The sequence below is a fragment of the Pangasianodon hypophthalmus genome, chromosome 6 (assembly GCF_027358585.1).
Source record: "Pangasianodon hypophthalmus isolate fPanHyp1 chromosome 6, fPanHyp1.pri, whole genome shotgun sequence".
In the NCBI taxonomy this organism is placed as follows: Eukaryota; Metazoa; Chordata; class Actinopteri; order Siluriformes; family Pangasiidae; genus Pangasianodon; species Pangasianodon hypophthalmus.
In genome coordinates this window covers 4,838,861-4,859,414 of record NC_069715.1, presented here as the reverse complement: position 1 = coordinate 4,859,414, position 20,554 = coordinate 4,838,861, and the positions used below count along the sequence as shown (strand labels likewise).

Genomic DNA, 20,554 nt, shown 5'->3' with positions numbered 1-20,554 from the left:
AAACTCATGCATATACATGGTGGAGATGCCTCAGGGAGGAACTGCTTCCTGGCTGGGACATAGAGGGCTTTGTGAAAATATGTGGGCCAGATAAGGCTTTATATTTCACAAAGTTACAATAGAATACACAGTCAAAATGTGTTAAAAAAGCTACAAAATTTTTAGTTGAAAACATACTGAATCATTTCATAGTCTGTCCTTAAACAAAGTATTTAAATTTCAGTATCAGTTTCAGAAAATGTGACATTTCTACAGTATTTCTACATGTCATACTTAGTTCAAGCAAACTTCATACACACCAGAAACGAGGTGTTGGAGCGTTGCCTCCATGAGCTTGAATAACTGCACAGAGTTTACAAAGCCTTAAAAAAATAGATGCCTGTGACAGGTTAAAGGTCACTCTACCATTTAGCTGATGCTAGGGTTGTGAGTTTATTGGTTTGAATGTGTGTGAAAACTGCTGCCGTAATGATCGATTAGTCAGAGCCGCCCTGTCTGAAGTGGGTCTAGATTCAGATCAATGTCATCCCCTATGCCATACTACTACCAATAATAATAATATTGACATGACAGTGCTGTTGAGTTCTCGAATCTTGGTCAGAAGGTGTTGATTAATTTTCTATAATATCAGCACTGACAGTAGTTCAGTAGTGACAGTATTAATGCACTCGTTCTAATAATTTATAATTTCTATAGTAAGAGCTTATTCACAGGGACTTGTATGGCAGATGCTCCAGATGTTTATTTAGCATTTTTGGAAGGAGTCTCCAGTGTCAGCACTTTGGAACAGTCAGAGGTAAATCTGTAACTTTAAGTCTTCAGACAAGACAGGAAAGTCTTCAGTACAGATGGATTGTGATTTCTCAGCAACATGCTGCAAGAGAAAATGTGGGAATGTCTGTTTATAGTAAGCATTAACAGGAACCAGTTAAACAAATGTTCAACAACATTAAAGTGTACAATTTCTTGTTCTTTATTAAATTAAATAAATAATTGTAATCATTGGAAAATAGCTGTGGTACATGAGGAATTAAACACTTTGGAACGTGTGCTGTTATTACAAAGTAATCAACTTTGGGATGCTAACAGTAACTCCACTTCATCACACCACCTTGTTGTTGATTATTTTCCTCTAACAACATAACACACAGTGTTTTTTTAGTGTCTTACATATCAAACTAGACCAGAAGTCCTCATCTAAAATCCTATATTTTCCATATTATTTGGATTGGAAATCAAGATTGTAAATCATAAATCTTTGTTTTTCAGTTTCCTTTCTATGAGTAATTATGGGTTGTACAAGTCAAGTATGAAAAACACATAAGGTTGAGAGCGTGACTGAGAGAGAGGGACAGTTTTGAAGCTGTAGGGGACCCAGCCACACACTCACCGGGTGGCCGCTAATCCTATCACACACACATGATCTTTGCCCTTTTTTCAGGAAGCATTCAAAAGCAAGCCCAATTAAAAGCAATTCAGGCCCTCAACACTGCAAACAGTACAGAATGAATAAGCAAGAGGCAAAAAGCAAAAGTATTTTGATTAGGACATCTGTTTTTTTAAGTCATTACATAAATAGTGATTCTTGGCACTGCTATGGTACTTCTATATTTCATTTTCATTGCGACGTTCAGTTCATGGTTGGCTGATCAGTTGGCAACTACATTTTTAAAATAATAAACAACTTTGTAGTAACTCGGTGATGGAAATAAAGTCATGCAGCGAGCAGGAAATGAGGCTGGGAAGCCATGGTGTATGTGTGTGTGTGTGTGTGTGTGTGTGTGTGTGCATGAGGATGAAGTGTACATGATTCAGTTAGGACTTTATTCACTTTAAGGATGTTTCCTTTCTGAAGCATGTCCAGTTTTGCTCCAAGCGGTCCTTGCGTGACTATTCTGCAACACTTCTATTAAATAAACACTCATGATTTTTTTTTATTGCACAAAGCTTGTTTTCCAGAGACAATCAGCTTAGTTTAAAACAGATCTTCAGTAGAGAATTAAAACCAGCAGTGTATTTTATTATGAGGAGGCTTACTACTAAATTAGTAAAGGTCCGTTTTTAGAAAATGCCTTACTTACAAAGTTCTGGATAAGCAACTAACATGAATGAATGGTGACAACAGTTACCTTTTAGTGCTTAATCATTAATGATTAGTTCATGGCTAGTTCAACTTGATAAATAATACGTGAATATGTTTAATTTCACCCGGATGATTCACATTACCACTTTTGACTAGTGGCACAGACTTTGAACACATGAGATACATTAGCTGTAAATTTGAACCAGGAAGAATATACGGATACTTCTCTGTCCACTCTGTTTTTGTCTCTGACTTTTCTTTCTTTGAACAAGCCATATTGTCACTTCACTTATCAGACCAGAGAGGTTAACCAAAAAAAAAAAAAAAAACATCTGTGAAAATTTGTGGAAAATCTCTAGCCTGGTAGTCTCTGGTTTAATGAGCTGCCTTCATATCTATAATTTATATAAATGCTTGTGATTGAATAGACCACAAAATAAATCTGCTAAAGAAGCTGTGCAGCTTGATGTTTTCAAAATGAACTATGGCCATTTTTTCCCCAAACATTGAAATGTACAATATTTTTCAGTTCAGTCCGCTAAAATACCTTGCTGGCTCCACATCTGGCTCCACATCTGGACTGCCATTCACCAGCTGACGAACCCTTATGTACAGAAATGTTGCAAAAATTTTGGAAATCAATTAACTGGATGGTCCCTTTTTTGGATTTGGTATATGAACTTTTCTTTTTTGTCTCTGCAGGAGTACTGGAGAGAGAAGATAGCACCAGTGGTAGCAGCTCTTTAGCCAAAGCCAAAACCCTCTATAGGTCCTGCATCAATGAAAGTGAGTCCAGGATAACTGGAAAACCAATGAGAATATCTTAAATGACACGTGTCCAGACTTATATTTCTCCCTTTTTTCAATTACATAGCTTTCTAATTAATTTCACTGTTGTTCCTGAATAAATCATAGTATTTACTGAATAATATGTATTTGGTATAAGATGAGAGAAGGGTTGATGTTTCATTTGGAATTAGCAGCTGATGACGTAACAACAAAATGTTGAATTTCATTAGTTTGTAGAATTTCTTTAAAAATGTCTTAATGAAATTGTCAGTTTTATAACCTATAATAAGACCTCAAACTTGAGAATTTGTTGCCAGCATCGAGGACTTGTTGATATGAGTGCTGATGTAATATTGTATGGTTTTGTTTTTTTATGACAGGTCTCATTGAACAGAGAGGTGGAGCGCCTCTAATCTCAATGCTGCCAGATATCTTCGAGTGGCCTATTGCAATGGACGACTGGGACACCAAATTTGGTATATGATCATGTTCTTACATTATGTACTTCTACATTTTATTCTACCCAACATCACAGAATGAAGTCGAATATGTTTTTGTGTCTGTCATATCCTCACTGTAGGGGACAAATGGAGGGCAGAAGATGCCATAGCCAGACTGAATGAGAAATATGGGAAGCAAGTCCTAATTAGCTTTTTTATTGGCACAGACGACCGAGACTCCAATTCCCATATCATTCATGTAAGTGTGCACTTGAAGTCACTCTTTGTTTTTCTTCTCTTTTTACTTCACTGTCTTTTTATCTCTCTCGCTACCCTTTTCTTTTTGTTTTTTTATGGAGTCTCTTTTTCTGTTTGTTCTTTCATCTGAACGTTTTAGTCTTTTACTTTCCAAGACGTTTTTTTTTTTTTTTTTTGGTTTTCAGTCCTATTCCACTTTGGCGGCTCTCACTTTCAGCAAAACACTGTTTATTTAAACAACGAACCCACTTTGCTCATATGGACGCAAGCCAACTACTCACAATCGCAGAATCTCCGTGAACAAATAATCCCTCTGTTATTGAAACTTGGAAGGGATTACATGTGACTTTTTTCATTTTAATCATGTTAACTGATACTATTTTACTGGTGCTGTGGATGCATTGGATTTCCTGTTTAGAGTGAATGGTATGATTGTGTGTTCATCTGATTCTCTGTACCAGTTCGACCAGCCAAGCCTTGGCCTGCCCTCCAGAGACTACTATGTCTGCATGGGGCCCTATGAAGAAGTAAGGTTTACCTATTACACCAAAGCCGCTGTTTTGTGTTTCTGTTTCTTTCTCTTTTCTAGCATAGATAGATAATTGTTACATACTGCAGATTTATAGAAGTTAGAGATAACTCACAACTTTGACTTGTTCTGACTTGGGGTTGTAGCTCTGTCACAGATTCTTTCCACTTCAAACATGTTGATAACGAAACAGAAATTTAAAAACTAAGCATCAAATGTCACTAAAAATCTTTCAGGTATAGGTGCAAAACTCCATTATAGGGCCAGGGTGGGAGTGGAGGTGGGGGGTGGGGGGTGGCGAGGGTGGGAGGGTTTGTTATGGGCAGTCAGTGCCATTTGTGTCCTAATGATATTACATTTACAATCATGTAAAGTAATGTAAAGGTAAAAGACATTTTTAAAACACAGTTGAAGTGATCTTCGCAACAGCCTATGTGCATGTTTCAGATAAATATCTTAAAACATGAATAAAACCTAAAAATCTACAGAAATCAGTATTCTCCTGATCCCAGCCCACTATAATAAACTGCACTTTACCTTGAAATATAATCACTAAAATAATTATTAGTAATATTATTTCTGCATTAATGTGTGAATTCATTTAACATCTCATACCTGAAACATCCTTTTCTATGAGTCATCCATTATACAGTAGATTATGAAAAATGTACATCATAGTTCCACAACATTCACTCAATCCTGTTACCTGAACACATTCACCCCAATGAATTCCACATATTCCACAAGTCATATGTTCAACAGGAAGTTGAACATGAGCATTGTGTGAATTTGCTGAAGGTCACAGGGAGAAAAAAATTCAATATGATGTTGTGATATTGACTGATGAGAACACTTTAAAAAGTTCGACAAATTATAGATTGAAGATAAATTATTAATTTAAACAATCATTAGTAAGTCCCTAATGTCTCGATGCCATTAGCATGGATGCTAGGTAAACATTTTGTATTTGCTAATTCTTTGCTAAAAAAACCAAACAAACAAAACAAACAAAAAAACGTTACAAAGAAACCTTGTAAAAAATGAGATGTCAGAGATAGGTTAGCACACTTTATAAGAGGATACATGCATGTTTTCTTAGATTTAATGATAAAAAATAAAAAATTTTGGCACCCCAATCGTAGAATCACCTATGTACACTATGAAGTGGCAGACATGACCACATGCATGATCCAAGTTGATGATAAATTCAATCTTAGTTCTGCTTTTTCCAGACACAGATTAGGCACAGACTGTCTGTGGAGAATCACAAATGACAGTGACAGCTAATTTAATCCTCTGTCTTGGTCTGTCTCTGTCCCGTCAGCCCCTTGAGTCCCAAATGTAATTGTAATAACAAAGTCTCTCTTTTGTACGTTTTCTCCATCCGTCATCCATCACTTTAGGCTTCCAGTGTGTCTGGACCCTACACACAGACATCATCAGACATCTGATTATTATTCAAATTAGGCCGTCCACCTGCTCTGTGTCTTTAATGTGTTCCAGATCCAGCAGGTAATTAGTGCTAACACGAGTGGAAATGAGACACACACCGTAGCTCCATCCCACAGGACATGCCGTAACAGATGAAAGAACTTGGAGTGGACTTCCTCTCCTGTGCTTCAACCAGTCAGGATGCATGAATATTCATAGAGAGTGTGAAGTGTCCCAAGGGAAAGAGCAGAGATGGAAAAGTCAGAGAGGATAGACAGAGGGAGGGAGAGAGAAAGATGAACCCAATTAACTGGTATAATGCCTCAGGGGAGACCTAGAATGCTTCCTAAATAACTGGGGAGATAAACATCAGGAGGCGTATACTATCTAGTTCATAATTTAAAACCATATCCACCCCTGCTAACATTCTCTCACACACACGCACACACTCACTCAATAGTTTGTTTCAGGAGTGTCACAGGAGTGTTGGTGTTTGTTCACAGGCCTGCGTCACGTACGAGAACTTCATGGTTGATCTCGCTGTGCTGGTCCGAAAAGACAGAGCCTTAGGGGTGAATGAGACAGAAATCAGAGAGGAAGTGACCAGGGTCATGCAGATGGAGAAGGAGATCTCTAATGTAAGCACATGTTCATGTTTTACGCTTGTGTTTTTGTATATTTGGTCTAACACCACTGCTACACAATGAAGAGCTGTATCTGTCCACAGTAACAGTTTCTACTGACTGAAAAAATAACAAAATAAAATCAAGGAAAGTAAAACGTGACAGGTTGACAAGCTAAATTGTTAGGATGTGATGGGGTTCATTTTTAAAATTAATAAAAAAATTTAATAATTAAAAAAAAAATAGACATTGAGTGGACACACATACACAAAAAAAGTTCCATCTAGTAGACTAAAGGGATCCATTAGAGCCTTAGTGGTTCCATGCAGAACTCTACAACAGAGTGTTTCCCTTTCAGACAGCGTTCCTTTTGATTTTATTTCATTTTATTCCTCTCTACTGAAACATTTGCTAACAACTTGTTTAAAAACCAGCATGTGGTACCACTGCAGTGTTTTGACTTCACAGTGTGGACTCCGGGCCTTATAAAAATCTTTCATGTTTCTTCAGAAGATGACGTCAGAGCTAAAATGCTGCCCACCACAGCTCTCAGATTTATCAGCTGTTTCCCTGTCTCTGCTCTCTGAGCTCACTTCATGCCTCGGAGTCTTTTAAGTGGATTACAAGCCTGAAACAGAAACCTGGAAGAATTATAACAAGCTTTACTATGGCTTTTATATGGACAGAAAAAGTTTTCTTTGGGCTTAAAGCATGAAAGGGTTTTATAACACAGTGCAGTTGAATTCTCAATCCTGATTGGTCAGAAGGTGTTGATTCATTTTCTATCACACAGCAGCTCTGACAATAGTGCAGCTGAAAATCACAGGTTTATATGAATGCACTTGTTTAAATATGTTATCATATCTATAATGACAACTTACACAGGGACTTGTATGGAGGACGCTCCACATAAACAGATTTAATGGATTGTGTGTAATTCTGGATATGGAGACATTTATTTAACATTTATGGAATTAGTTTACAGTGTCAGCCCTTTGTAACAGTTTATGCTTTGCAGTTTCTCAGTAACTTGATAAGCTGTGTTTTTTAATTTTTTAATTTTTATTTTTTATTAACTTCAAAAGAGTCACAAAAAAGATGAAAAACAATGTAGCTATAAACTTATTAATTATAAACAATTTTATAATTAATAAAATAGTGTAATCATCAGTAAATTGCTGAGGTGTAAGATAAATAAAACACTTTTACTGTTATTGGAAAAGAATCCATTTTGATATGGTAACAGCAACTCTGCTTCATGTTGCACTGCATCACACCTCCCTGTCACTGATTATTTTCCTTCTGTAGCTCACACATTGAATATAAATCACAGAACATTACATTCTAGGCAATGTTCACAAATAAGAAATGACAACTTCAAATGTAAAATTGCAAGGGCAGGATTGCTTCAGTGGTTGGACAGAAAGGTGAAAATGAAAAGATATGGATTTCCACAAGCTCTTATCCTCTGCCGTTCTTTATTCCCATTTAAAAACGTTCTTCCTGCTGCTTGTTCTTGCTCCCGCAGGCTACAGACACACCTGAAGACAGAAACAATCCTGTTCTCCTCTATAACAAGATGCCCCTGGAGACACTCAACACTAACTTCACACTTGAGTTCGAGTCCACAGTATGAAACACATACCTTTTTTGTGAACATATTTTTCATGGATTTTTTGAACACTGAATATTACAAGAAGTCACCAAACAAGAGAAGGGAATTTTAGATTACAGATTACTGCTCTGTGCATAATCAGACCATAATTATGTGATATTTAATGAGAAATATAACATGTATAATGCATAAATAGTCTGATTTACACTGTATGTCCAGATGGAATTTTATCCACTTCTAGATATATATTTTGGTGAATTAGCCTATTTAAATTGACATGAATAGTCATGTCCAGAAAAAGTTTGTAGGAAATGGAATAGGACATTTATGTTTCGGCTTTAAGTCAGACAAATGTTGTGATATCTGTTTTAAAACAGATGTTTTAGTATAATGTTTTGACCAAGAGATGTCCTCAGCAGCTGGTAACATAATTGAATTTGAAAATACTATAGCACTAGCAGAATTCAACTGTCACAAACCATTCATTTTATCACAACAGAAAAGTGTTAGCGCAAAAACATAAAAAACTGGCTCATGACCACTTAATTTTATAATACCCCAGGATTATATCATTAAATTACACTCCCACCTGTACAAAACTGCACCCAGTGTATTAAAAAAGGAGAATCAATTTTAAAAAATTATGGGCGTAATTCATATGGCAAGGCCAAAGAATTTAGTTTAGATAGAGTTTAGATTTTTTTTTTTTTCCGTTTAAGTTATTTAACATTTCTTTTTTTAGGATAATAATTTTGAAGTTTTAATACAAGCCTGTCTCTGTTAGCCTCAGACTGTCTATTCCTTTCCAGGTTTTTAACTGGACTCACTTTACTAATAAGATTATGGATACAGTCAGTCTTCCCATTGAGGACAGTGAGCAAGTGATCCTTTATGCCCCTAACTACTTGAGGAGGCTCAACCCTGTCCTGGCTAGGTACACAAAGAGGTGAGTTACTCAGGCACTGCCTTCCAAAAAACAGGTCCTAAACAGGGGCAACCAGCCTTGTACCTGGAGCACTTAGTGGCTTTAAATATTTCAATCAAATCCTAATCTAACAAGATCAAGGTACGCTGGGTCATCACTTGGAAATGAGTGTTAGATTAGGATTAGGGCTCTTTATCCAGTGCGTGTCAGGGTGTTGACTGAGAATACACAGTGTTTTTCATTTTAATTGTTAAATTGCTAATTTTGGATATTGCTGGATAGTGCTACATCTCAGAAGGTGGCTCTTGCAAAGGCTGGTTATACACTTGACACACTATTCTGCCAGAGCAGGGCTTTAAAAATCACACACACACTCAAGCTTTCTAGCCAGATGTCTCCATGTATTTAGGGCTAGGAGGTCAGTTTAAAGACTTTTCCACTCCTCCTTTAACTAAGCAACACCTGGATATTTAACAACATGGAGTAACTTCACTGTGGGTGGTGTGACAGCAGCTACGTCTTTATAGGTGTCACAACTGTATGTAATCAATAAATGTTCATTAACTAAATGTAACTGTCTGTGTTTATGTGTGCAGAGACATCCAGAACTACATTGTGTGGCGTTTTGCTATGAACATGGTGGTTGGTCTGAGCAGAGCGTACAGAGACACCAGGAAAGCTTTTAAAAAAGTTTGTATCATTTCCCGTTCTCTCTAACTGATAGTGGGGACTTGATGGCTGAACATTCTTAGACAAAAAAAAAAATTAAATCTAGTTGAAACTTAAAGAGTTCTTTGGTTTGTTCCTCTGGGGGAATCTGACTGGGAAATGAACCAGACTTGGTAGAAGAGTGAGGATCCATGTGCAATATTTATTAAAATACAATCCAAAATCCAAATTGTAAGGCAAGCCATGGTCAAGCGATAAGAAGAAGCATATAAAAAAAAAGGAGCCTCATTCCTAGTCCAAAATTTTGGTATTTCTTTTCTGTTAACATTTTCCCATTATTGGCCTGTTCTCTCTTTTGTTTTCTGTCCCCTTCCCAATTCCTTGCTTCTGTACTATTGTCTCCTCTCCCTTCATGTCCTCTCCTCTCTCAGGCCATCTCTGGTACCAGTTCAGAGGCAGCGATATGGAGGCAGTGTGCCGTCTACGTCAACAACAACATGGAGAATGCTGTTGGCAGACTGTACGTGGAAGAAGCCTTTGCTGGAGACAGCAAGGACATGGTGAGTTATGGGTAAAGTGGCCACTGTATTTGTGTGTGTCCACGTCTATATGGCATGTCTGTTCACATTTAGCTGAGTGTAATTTGCACTGTTTGCTAGTGCCTGAGAATGTTTTACAGCTCTTGGAAAACTTGTTTGTGCAGCACACACAGCTATGTGTAGGCTGACACTTGCTGCTTTCTTTTCCTTGTTTTCTTGTAAGTGGAGCTCGGCACCACCTGTCATAAAGCATAGCCCTTAACACACCATTAATCACTGCCTGCTTCAGGCCCCATGACTAGCGTGTGCCCACTTTTCTTCAGCGCAGAGATACACTTCTGATGTGTGGCCATGTTCTTGCAGATAATTATGAGTTTGGAAATCTGAGAAGGTGCAGTTTTATGTCATGAATATACGAATACATGTACAATCCTATGCCTTGCTGCAGCATTTTGGTTAATCATTGCTAATCGCTGGACGTAATTGTGAGACTTGGATTACTGCTGTTAATTTTTTGCTAGTGTTTTTGCTGATGTCGGAAGTATTTGGACATTGGACAGTTGAACAAGGCAGTTATTAGGGCTGGAAGTCAAATATCTAGCTACAGTGAGTTGCCAGTATTAAGCAGAGGTGGTAAAAGTACACACTCATTAAAAAAATCTTTATTTATATAGCATTTCTCATGTTGAGTTCAAAATATCAAAGTGCTTTACATAAAATATTAAAAATTAGACAAAGAATAAAACAGTTCACACTCTATCTATACTGATAAAATGACTTGAAAATAAAAGATTAAAAAAACAACCAAGAAAGATTAAATGAAAAACAATGAATAACAGTGTAGATAAATGGTAAAAGTTACTCTGGTAAAAGTTGAAATACAGTAGCGCTTTAAATCGTTCACTCAAGTTATAGAAGAAGTAATACGCTTAAATTTAAAGAGTTTACTCAGTTCCAGTAACAATCACATGCATTTATATAAATTATTCAGTTGAATTGGACCTGAGACTAGTTACAGAGAGAACTACAGATGGCAAAAGTCTTAATGTGCAGCCCACTGTGAAACAAAACATGACTTTACATTGTCTTATTTATGGCCATGAATAATGATTAATGATTTAGCATTTGAAAGGTAACTGTTGTTTCAGTCAAGCTAAGCGTTAATCCGTACCTTTATGCATTTTACATAACTGGACCTTAACAAATTTTGGTGAGTAACTACTCTGATCTACTGCAAAATGAATGGCATATTTAATAAATATATGTGAGATCATTAAAGAGTATCATTAAAGATATACATTACATAAATGCACGGGTCTCTGTTAAAGGTGAAGTATGTGAAAGCTGAACCATTGCCTCTGGTTTTACAGCTTAGAAATCGAAACATTGTTGAGTCCAAGCAAAACACGATATGAAGTAGTACAGCATTATCAGCAATAGAGAAAAACAAAGTTTCATTGTCCAAACTATGTCCAGGCATGTGAAACAGTTTTAGAATGGAAACCAACAAAGAACACAGTGTACTGAACAGCATGTCAGTGTAATTCATAATGTTTCTCTTTAACCAGTTAGCTTGTTCTAGTTCTCATTTAAGTTTTTATTTAAATGAGTACATAAACCAGTTATCTTGTTCTAGTTCTTATTTAGGTTTTTATTTAAATGAGTACATAAGTCAGATCAAATACATTACTGTAACTAATCAACTGGCAGCTCAGTGTATGAAAATTATAAGCACTAAGCCACTGATGTAAACTCTACCCTAGATAAGTATTAACATGAGAATTGGGTTAGTGTAGAATTTTACACATTATATCATCCTACAGTGCATAATTTTCTATTTATTTCCTTTTGTCCTCATTTGTCCTGTTTCACAAATATCACATCCAATGGAAATATCACGACATGCTGAGACATGGACCCTTTTCATCATCACATACATTCATGAGACTTGTTCTTGTTTGGAGCCTATAAATCATTGACTATTATAAGCCCATCTGTCAGCTATTATAGAATTTATTTGTACTGCACAGTTTGCTCAAATAACCTGATGCATGTTTTTACATGTTGAGTTTGAACTGTTATTCTAAGAGTTTCCTGTAAAACTGGAATTGTAAAACACTTTACTGTTGGCGTGAGTCAGTGTGAAGACTTTATTGTTGGTATCTCAACTCTGTGTATGCCAGAGGTGGTCATGGCCTTCAATCATGTTTGACTCCTGCTTGTTTTGAACAAAACCTGTTGTCACACCAGGCCTTTACTTTTAAGATTGGACACCAATGGTGTATACAAAGGAGTCTGAGGGAACTGCACTGACTAGCCTGAACATGCTGTGTCTCTGCATTTCTTTATCCTATGGACCGAATTCTCTTTAATACAGTACAGTGCCTTGCATTCACCCTTTTTTAACAAGTCACAGATTCAGATAAGAGGCCTAGTCTTTGGCTCGGGCAATCAGGTTCTTGATTTCGAACTACTCCATTGTAGCTTATGGGATGGTGATGAGCAGTGTTGTTCTTCCACCAAATGAAATGCTTTATGCCAAGACGAAAACACTCAGTTTTGGTCATATCAGACCAGAGAACCTTTTAAACAAGTTTTCATCTCCAAAGTGCTTTTTGGCAAACTACAAACTGGATTTCATATGGCTTGCCACATCCCTTCAGGCTATGGTTGTCCTGTGAACATCTCCACTCTGAACTGTGGATCTCTCCAAATCCCTGAGTTACCCATGGCCTCTTGGGTGTTTCCCTGACTAATGCCATTCTTACTTGGTCTTGAACTCAATTTTTTAATAATAGATTTAATAGTGATCTGTGGGGCATTCACAGTTGAGGATATTTTTATTAACCAAACCCTGATTGATATTTTTCCAGAACTTTGTCCTTTGTTAGCGCCTTCATCTTCAGGGAAACGTGTGTTTATATTGAGATCGCTTGAAACTTTAATTTCAAACAGGTCGACTCCTTTCAACTAATTGTGGGACTTCCCAATGTTAACTCATTTAGGGATTTCCCAGTTAAGTCCATTTCAGTTATAGATTGTTACAGTACAAAATGAATAATTATGCAAGGCATCGTAACTAACGTGATCACTGCTGTCCTCTGATTGGCTCAGATGGATGAGATGATTGCTGGCATCAGAGAGGTGTTTGTTAGTAACCTACAAGACCTTGCCTGGATGGATGATGAAACCAAGAAAGCTGCGGAGGAGAAGGTGAGTTTCATTCGGATTGTTGGCACAGTTGTGACTGCAAGCAAAATCATACAACAATCACTTCATTTTGTTAAACCTGATTTATGCGTGTGGTTAAGCACATTTCCTCTGTCACTCAGTCATGTCTCCTCACACAAAAGCTTCCTGTTTAAATATTGACTTGTAAATTGAAGTCACTTGCAGACTTTGAGGCTATAACAATTCAGTCAATGTGATTGAAAAGAATTAAATTGAGTACACAGTCTGAGTGCCATCCAATATTCTATAAACAAATCAGTTAAATATGACTCATTTTTACTGTTTTTTTTTTTTTTTCTTGCAGGCTCGAGCTATTCGAGAGAGAATCGGGTTCTCGGAAAACATCAAGAACAATACATATTTGGATGAGGAATACAAAGAAGTGAGCAGTGAGCTTTTAATTTGAGGCTAGAAACAGATACTAATGGGTTCATAAAAACATTCACAGCTTATCAAAGGTTTTTGAACACATGGAGGTTTTTTTTTTTGTATTTGTCTTTAAGGACTTGTTCATTCACTCTAAGATGGTAATGAAACTCTAAATGAGTGCTTTATTAATGGTGAGTGCACTTGTTTGGTGAAGCAGTTACTTTAAGACTGTTCCTATAAGCCGAGATTTATTTTACAGTTGATATTTGAACAGTGGTTCTCAAAGTTGGGTTCAGGGACGTCTAGGGTCCCCCTATAGCATAGCATAGCATAGTCATGGGGTTCATGATTTAAAAAAAAGAAATTTTACAGCGGTTACAGGGACCCACCATTACCAAACAAGTTATTATTGGGTTCTTATAGTTATTAGCTTGTTTGACTGCTCACTTGAATGAAATGGGTTTAATCCAAACCTTGATAAATGTCATATTTACCCTGTTATGTTCTGTTTGTAGAAGGTTCTGGAATAAAACATCTATGGGTCCAATAAATATCCAGAATATTATTGCACTCATTTGAATAATGAGTCTAATATTTGAATATTAAAAAAAAAACTGCCTTGAGGGAGTCAGTGGAATTTATTTCTGATCTAAAGGGTCCCTGGCTGCAAAAGGTTTGAGAACCCCTGTATTAGACAGTATCAACTGTAAAACAAATATACAGTGGGATGTGTGCTATAAGTGCATAATTAGAGTGATCCAAATCAGCCTTATATCTGTATTCTTTATGGAACAGAAAGTTCACGTATACAGATTTTTTATTTAGATAATCTAATTGTACTGTATGTAACATGAGCCCATGTCTTGAAGTTTAACAAAAAAATGTTAATTCATGATGTTCAAAATAATTTAACTTGCAGTGTGTTTATGATACTTGAAAGGAGAATATAAGCAGAATATATATTCACAAGCAAAGAAATTACATCTAATACTGAACACTAAATGGCTCTTCTGTGCTTCTGGGGGAACACGTAAAGGTTCTATATAGACCTTCGCAACAAATGGTATCCCTTTAGCTTCAGCTTAACCATCCAAAAACACTGAAGGAACCCTTTTTCCCTAAATGTAAATGCCAGTTGTTTTGAAGTCTATATGAAAATATATTTAATTTAATTTCAATTTGGAAACAAAAAATAATAAATACACAAACTTATTGGCTAAAGAGTAAAGCATGTGTGTATACTGTATATTTTATACATAAGTATAGTTTTTATTTGTATAAATACAACTTTTTAGTTATGTTTAAAATATATAATACTATAATGTTCTTGAGCAAAAACATTTTCTTTTAATGTTTCAGCTAAGCTACAGTTCAGAGGAATACTTCGAGAACATCCTGAAAAATCTGGAGTTCGGTCAGAAGAAACGACTGAAGAGGTTGAGGGTGAAAGTGAACAAGGAAGAGTAAGAGGCTCTTTCAGCATTTAATTTGAAAAGTTTTTATTTTAATTTGATTACGGAAAATTGACTTTTTCTGTCCCTGTAAAAAATTACCTGTTACTTTCAAAAATAGCCAGACATTCTCTAAGTTTAGGAGCTGCTATAAAAATCCCTACTAATGAAAGAAGAGTGATAAAATATTAACATGATATGTGGGCTCTATTAAGTTTAAATGTGTCCCGGTTTAAACCCAAGGTGGATCTCGGGAGCAGCGGTGGTCAACGCATTCTATTCATCCAGCAGAAATCAAATAGGTAGCAAAAGATGTCTTAGTAATTGGTCACTTGTATTTATAGATTCATTGACAACAATAACTACTTTTTCATTTCTTTTCACTCAGTATTTCCTGCTGGTATCCTCCAGCCTCCTTTCTTTGGTAAAGGACAGCCCCAGTCTCTCAACTATGGCGGCATTGGCATGGTGATCGGCCATGAGATTACTCACGGCTTTGATGATAATGGTAAAGAATCTGATCTCATATATACCTGCTAGCTGTCCACTTCTAATTCTAAAGCTGTTCATCAAAAATTATAAGAAAATACTAGAAACGTTTAGACAAACAAAAGGCCCAGTAACACCACTAGCAGTGTGCTCTGAGATTAACTTAGCAAAAATTTAATCAATGTCTGGGTTATTTATGGGGAGTGCGCTGAATGGGAACAGGTGATATTGTGATTAGAAGTCTGGGGAAGGTAGAAGGTCATGTGACAGGTCATATGACTGAGTTTGTAGTTTGTTGTTTAGTTGAGGATTCTGGGAAATGGAGATGGTGATAGTATATAGAGCAGACATGTCTGAATACACTGGCACTGAATTAGTTCTGTTCTTTAAACACAGAAATATTGTGATGATGATGATGATGATGATGATGATTATTATTATTAGTAGTAGTAGTAGTAGAAGTAATGTTTTTTGATATACCTGTACAATAACAGTAAATCCTCAAATTCCCAACATTGATGTCTCAGATCAGTGATTTGTTCTCGAACAGGCCGTAACTTTGATAAAGATGGAGACCTGAAGGACTGGTGGACTCCGTCCTCAACACAGAAGTTCCAGGAGCTCTCGAAATGTATTGTGGACCAGTACAGCAGCTTCTCCTGGGACCTGGCCAATGGACAGAATGTATGCTCTTATCATGGAACTCACTGATCTGACCACTGAGTACTTGACTTATTTAATATTTTATTCATTTGTTGAAATCTTGTTATTAAATTTATTTGATAGATTGAAAAAACTTAATCCATGATACCATTTGTTGTTGTTTTTATGTTGCAATACAATGATAAATAGCATCTTTTTTGCCATGTAGGGGGTTGCTGCTGGGTTGAAAACAAACAAACAAACAAACAAACAAAAACCATAAATGGTGCTGTGTACAGAAGCCCTTGATCAATTGCTAAAGTATCATTAGCAGACATGCATGAAAAAAGTTAATCTATTTCAGGGTACAGTGGCTAGGAATTGTAGGCTGAGGGTTTGTGCAGCTACTTAACTGACAGCCCTGTGTATGTATTCACTGGTGCTACACTCCTTCATCGTCCTGTCAGGCCTAAACAAGTCACAGAAGATTCTCTTGTATGTGTCATTGCATCGCCATTGCCTTCTGAGTCGTTAGCAGCCTTCTCTGCTGTTGTGTTATTCACAAATTGTTTTCCGAGTAATCAATTGAGCTGTTTTTTTTTTTTTCAGAAAATGTAGAAAGAGCTACAAATTACTGTTATTTTCTGTCTCTTTTTCATCCTTTTCTTTTCCCATTTTCAGCTTAATGGGAATAACACCCTTGGGGAGAATATTGCAGACAATGGGGGCATTCGCCAGTCTTATCAAGTAAGTGCAGTGCATTGTGGCCTTTTGTGTCTTTGCTGCCTAATTATCTTGCTGATGCTGCCAGGAAAAAAATACTGTGCAAATGTTACATAAAGAGTAAAGCACTTTACCTTTACCACTTTACCTTTGATTGGTACAATGTGCCGATACTGGAGACTCCTTCCAAAAGTGATAACGCATGATTAACACGCTGTTGTTAATAAAAAAAATCATCAACCCTTATTGCTAATCAGAATTCAACAGGGATGTGGTATAAAGAGTCTTTCCTCATGCAGTGTCAGGGCTGCATTGGGATTTATAGCTAGCAACATTATATGCATTCAGAACTGACATCTACAAGCGGTAATAACTGATATCATGCAGTTCCAGCTGATCTTTTTTTATTAGCCCAGTTTATGATTAGTCGATTAAGATTATGTTTGACATAGTAAGACATGAAAAAATTTCAGAACACACAATGAACTAGTTTATACTGCTTTTGTTTTGAATGGTTTCCCACAGCCAGATTGTGCTGAAGGAGCCTTAACTATGGCCTGAAGCAAAAGCTTAACTGGAGAGAACATACTGTATGTGCCAACATACTGCACACCAGATGGGCAGATCCCCAGAAAACTGAAATAAACCTAACTAAAGAAACATGCAGGGTTATGGTACTCTTAATCAGACCTCCATTTCATTAAATTGATTTTTGCAGGCATACCAGAATTACATCAAGAAGCATGGAAAGGAAGCTCCATTGCCTGGAATTGACCTTAACCATGAGCAGCTCTTCTTCCTAAACTTTGCTCAGGTGAGAAGTAAGCTGTTTAGTCAACAGAGACAAACTACCATAAACACACACTATGGGTGCTTTCAGGTGCGGACCAAAGTAACCGGTCCGAGACCACCTTGGGTTGCAGACAACATTTTTCAGTGGATTTCAGTTGCTAAACTGAACTGAGCCAAAGGACAGACCTAAGTGCTGTGGACCGGTGGAGATTTGTAAAATAAATGGTGGATGTGATACACATATATGTCTTAAACTAGTAATTTCTATAATTATCTAGTAATATATTGAGTGTGGATCCATCTTCAGCCCTACACACGCCTCAGCCAAGGTTTTTTTTTTGTTTTTTGGTTCGTTTCTTATATAAATGCTCCTACAAATGATGTTTGAATAAGTGAATTTGTATCCAGTTTGATAAATGAGGCCCACTGAACACCTTTGGTTCTCCAGGTCTGGTGTGGAACGCATAGACCTGAACATGCCGTCAACTCTATTAAAACTGATGTCCATAGTCCAGGGAAGTTTAGGTAAGTCCGTCATTTCAGAAATTGATTTTCCCAGTTGTTTTTAAGCTAACAACTGAATAATATCTGGTTTTGATTCTGCTTGCAGGGTTCTCGGATCTTTGCAGAATTTCCCAGAGTTTGCCAAAGCTTTCCAGTGCCAGAAAAATGACTACATGGTGCCTGAAAAGATGTGCCGAGTGTGGTGATCACGCCACATACAGGGACAATAAGGGCATTTAATGAGCCCTCACTTCTCTCTTCTGACTGTACGACCACCACGGTCCCAGACTGGGAATGTCTGATGTTCTCCACAGGGTAGATAATACCTGGCTTCACCAATGCATTTCAATCATGTACAGACATGGGGTGCTCTCTTAGTCCACTCCGACATGTAACAATCAGTTAATTTTAGTCAGAATAGATCATCATGTGATCTGTGGTGATCTTCGGTTATTGTTTATAACAAGATGAAATGTAAAGGTAATGTCATATATTTAAAACTTTTTATGTTAATATCAAATCAAACTGTGAATCGGGGAGATCAGTAGCATTTTGTATGTTAAAGATGTATCAATATACATTTAAACTTTAATGGCAACTTTACTGAACTTTGGTTAGATGATATTTGTAATATTTTACAAAACATCCCATACAGACCAAGAAAGGTAAAAAGGAAAATGATTTAAAAAAAAGTACGTTAAATATATAGACACAGGGATATACTGTATCTAGGGTAATATTACAGGTTTTACAGTATTAGAAATCACAAATTCTTAAATGTTATATTAATATGGCTTGTATTGCACTGAATGTTATATTGATAACAATGCAGGCAAACTTTAGTTGAAAAAAAAAAAGTAATTCTTTGTTGAAAGGCTACAGGTTTATAACCATATTAGTCACTGATTTGATAGACTTGATAATAAATTTATATGTGCTTGGTGTACATGGCAGAGTAAATGATATTTTGACTTAGAACTAATGATGATATGATGTCTAATATGCCAAGGTATATGGATTGTGTGTTTGTAAATGAGGTGCGTGTGTGTGTGTGAAAGAGTGTGACAAATCATTCTACATATTGACCATCAATGCCATCAGTGAGAGACTGCCTTAAGATAATCCAGTGCTTTCATTATGAGAGTCTGTTGCAAAAGTACAAGCATTGGTATACATGTTCATTTTAATCGACAAAAACATCTGCTACTTATGCCAAAGAAGCTAAGAAATATACTATCACCTTGTGACCTTGTGGAATCTCCAAGTATCTTTAAAGTATTATATTTGTAAGAAAAACTAAATGTTGACATTTGTAGGACTGTTTATCAGGTATGGTTAATTCTATAGTGGCTTGTTTTTGAGTTGAACAAAATGTACAGTACTGTGTAAAAGTCTTAGGCACCCGACGTTTTTTAGATCAGTTTTGCTTGTTTGTCTTCTGGAATAGCTACTGTGTCAATAGGAGCAATTTTTATATTTCACAAACATACATTTTCAAACCAAACTCTTACATCTTATACCACAGCACTGTTGAATTCTCAGAAGGTGTTGATTAATTTTCTATAACAGTAGCTCTGACAGTAGTGCAGCTGCAAATCACAGGTTTATATTTGTATCGCACATAATCGCTCCACACAATAATGGTTCAAAAAAGTGTATGATCGTAAAGATTTCTGTAAAGAGAGATTTATGGAACATTTATGAAAGAAGTCTCCAGTGTCAGCAATGTAACATCCTCTATAGGAGAGTCTTCTCTCTGACACGCTGCATTTTTAAAAAATATTAAAAAAAAAAATGTTTATAGCTACCTAATAGGAACCACCTTGTCATTCTTTAATAAATAAGAAATGTTAGCATTTAGATTATTAAATTGCTGTGATATAAAAGGAATAAAACACTTCAGGACCTGCTATTATTGGAAGCTTTGCAGTTGTAACAGTAACTCTGGTTTAAATATAGCCACTTTTTAGATTTAAAAAAAAAAAACATAATGGAGGGTGTCTGGTTTTACTTTCAGAAACAGAAGCAAGTGTGACAAAGAACTGTGGCAGATTCTCCTACATGCAGGGAAAACTTACAAGTTGATTTCCTTATAAAACTGCACAACAGCATACCCAAGAAAACTGATGCAGTTTTAAAAGCAAAGGCTGGTCATGCTAAATATGGATTTGATTTAGTTTATTACTGTTTAGTTCACATTATAATCATTTTATATATTTACATACATTTCATTCCATCACTTTTGAAGGCATCTTTGCCTTTTTACAGAATATCTTCACGCGTGCCTAAGACATTTATGCAGTGCTTAATATTTTTCCCCTATCTCTGCAGGTATTGAGCTTCTGTTATTGGCAAGCTATGAATAACTAATCACTGGATTTCTGACTGAAAACTTTGTATGTTATGGATTAACAAAACAACAACTATGGGTTAAAACCCAACAACAAACTAA

The 20,554-nt window shown here is 36.4% G+C and overlaps 1 protein-coding gene across 2 annotated transcripts in view; it reads left to right on the top strand.

Moving 5' to 3' along the window:
- LOC113534432 (neprilysin) overlaps nucleotides 1–20,112 on the top strand; it is a 34,662-nt gene extending 14,550 nt beyond the window's left edge. For both annotated transcript variants that reach the window (XM_026927227.3, XM_053234950.1), the window contains exons 5-23: nucleotides 2,786–2,869; nucleotides 3,253–3,348; nucleotides 3,453–3,571; nucleotides 4,032–4,097; nucleotides 6,034–6,168; nucleotides 7,682–7,783; nucleotides 8,578–8,714; nucleotides 9,290–9,383; nucleotides 9,794–9,922; nucleotides 13,016–13,114; nucleotides 13,437–13,514; nucleotides 14,861–14,964; nucleotides 15,196–15,254; nucleotides 15,341–15,460; nucleotides 15,992–16,125; nucleotides 16,765–16,830; nucleotides 17,525–17,620; nucleotides 18,047–18,123; nucleotides 18,209–20,112. In XM_026927227.3, coding sequence (XP_026783028.1) covers nucleotides 2,786–2,869; nucleotides 3,253–3,348; nucleotides 3,453–3,571; nucleotides 4,032–4,097; nucleotides 6,034–6,168; nucleotides 7,682–7,783; nucleotides 8,578–8,714; nucleotides 9,290–9,383; nucleotides 9,794–9,922; nucleotides 13,016–13,114; nucleotides 13,437–13,514; nucleotides 14,861–14,964; nucleotides 15,196–15,254; nucleotides 15,341–15,460; nucleotides 15,992–16,125; nucleotides 16,765–16,830; nucleotides 17,525–17,620; nucleotides 18,047–18,123; nucleotides 18,209–18,308 — 1,895 coding nt within the window. In that variant the 3' untranslated portion in view covers nucleotides 18,309–20,112. The remainder of the gene's footprint in view (nucleotides 1–2,785; nucleotides 2,870–3,252; nucleotides 3,349–3,452; nucleotides 3,572–4,031; nucleotides 4,098–6,033; nucleotides 6,169–7,681; nucleotides 7,784–8,577; nucleotides 8,715–9,289; nucleotides 9,384–9,793; nucleotides 9,923–13,015; nucleotides 13,115–13,436; nucleotides 13,515–14,860; nucleotides 14,965–15,195; nucleotides 15,255–15,340; nucleotides 15,461–15,991; nucleotides 16,126–16,764; nucleotides 16,831–17,524; nucleotides 17,621–18,046; nucleotides 18,124–18,208) is intronic.
- Nucleotides 20,113–20,554: the final 442 nt, after the last annotated feature.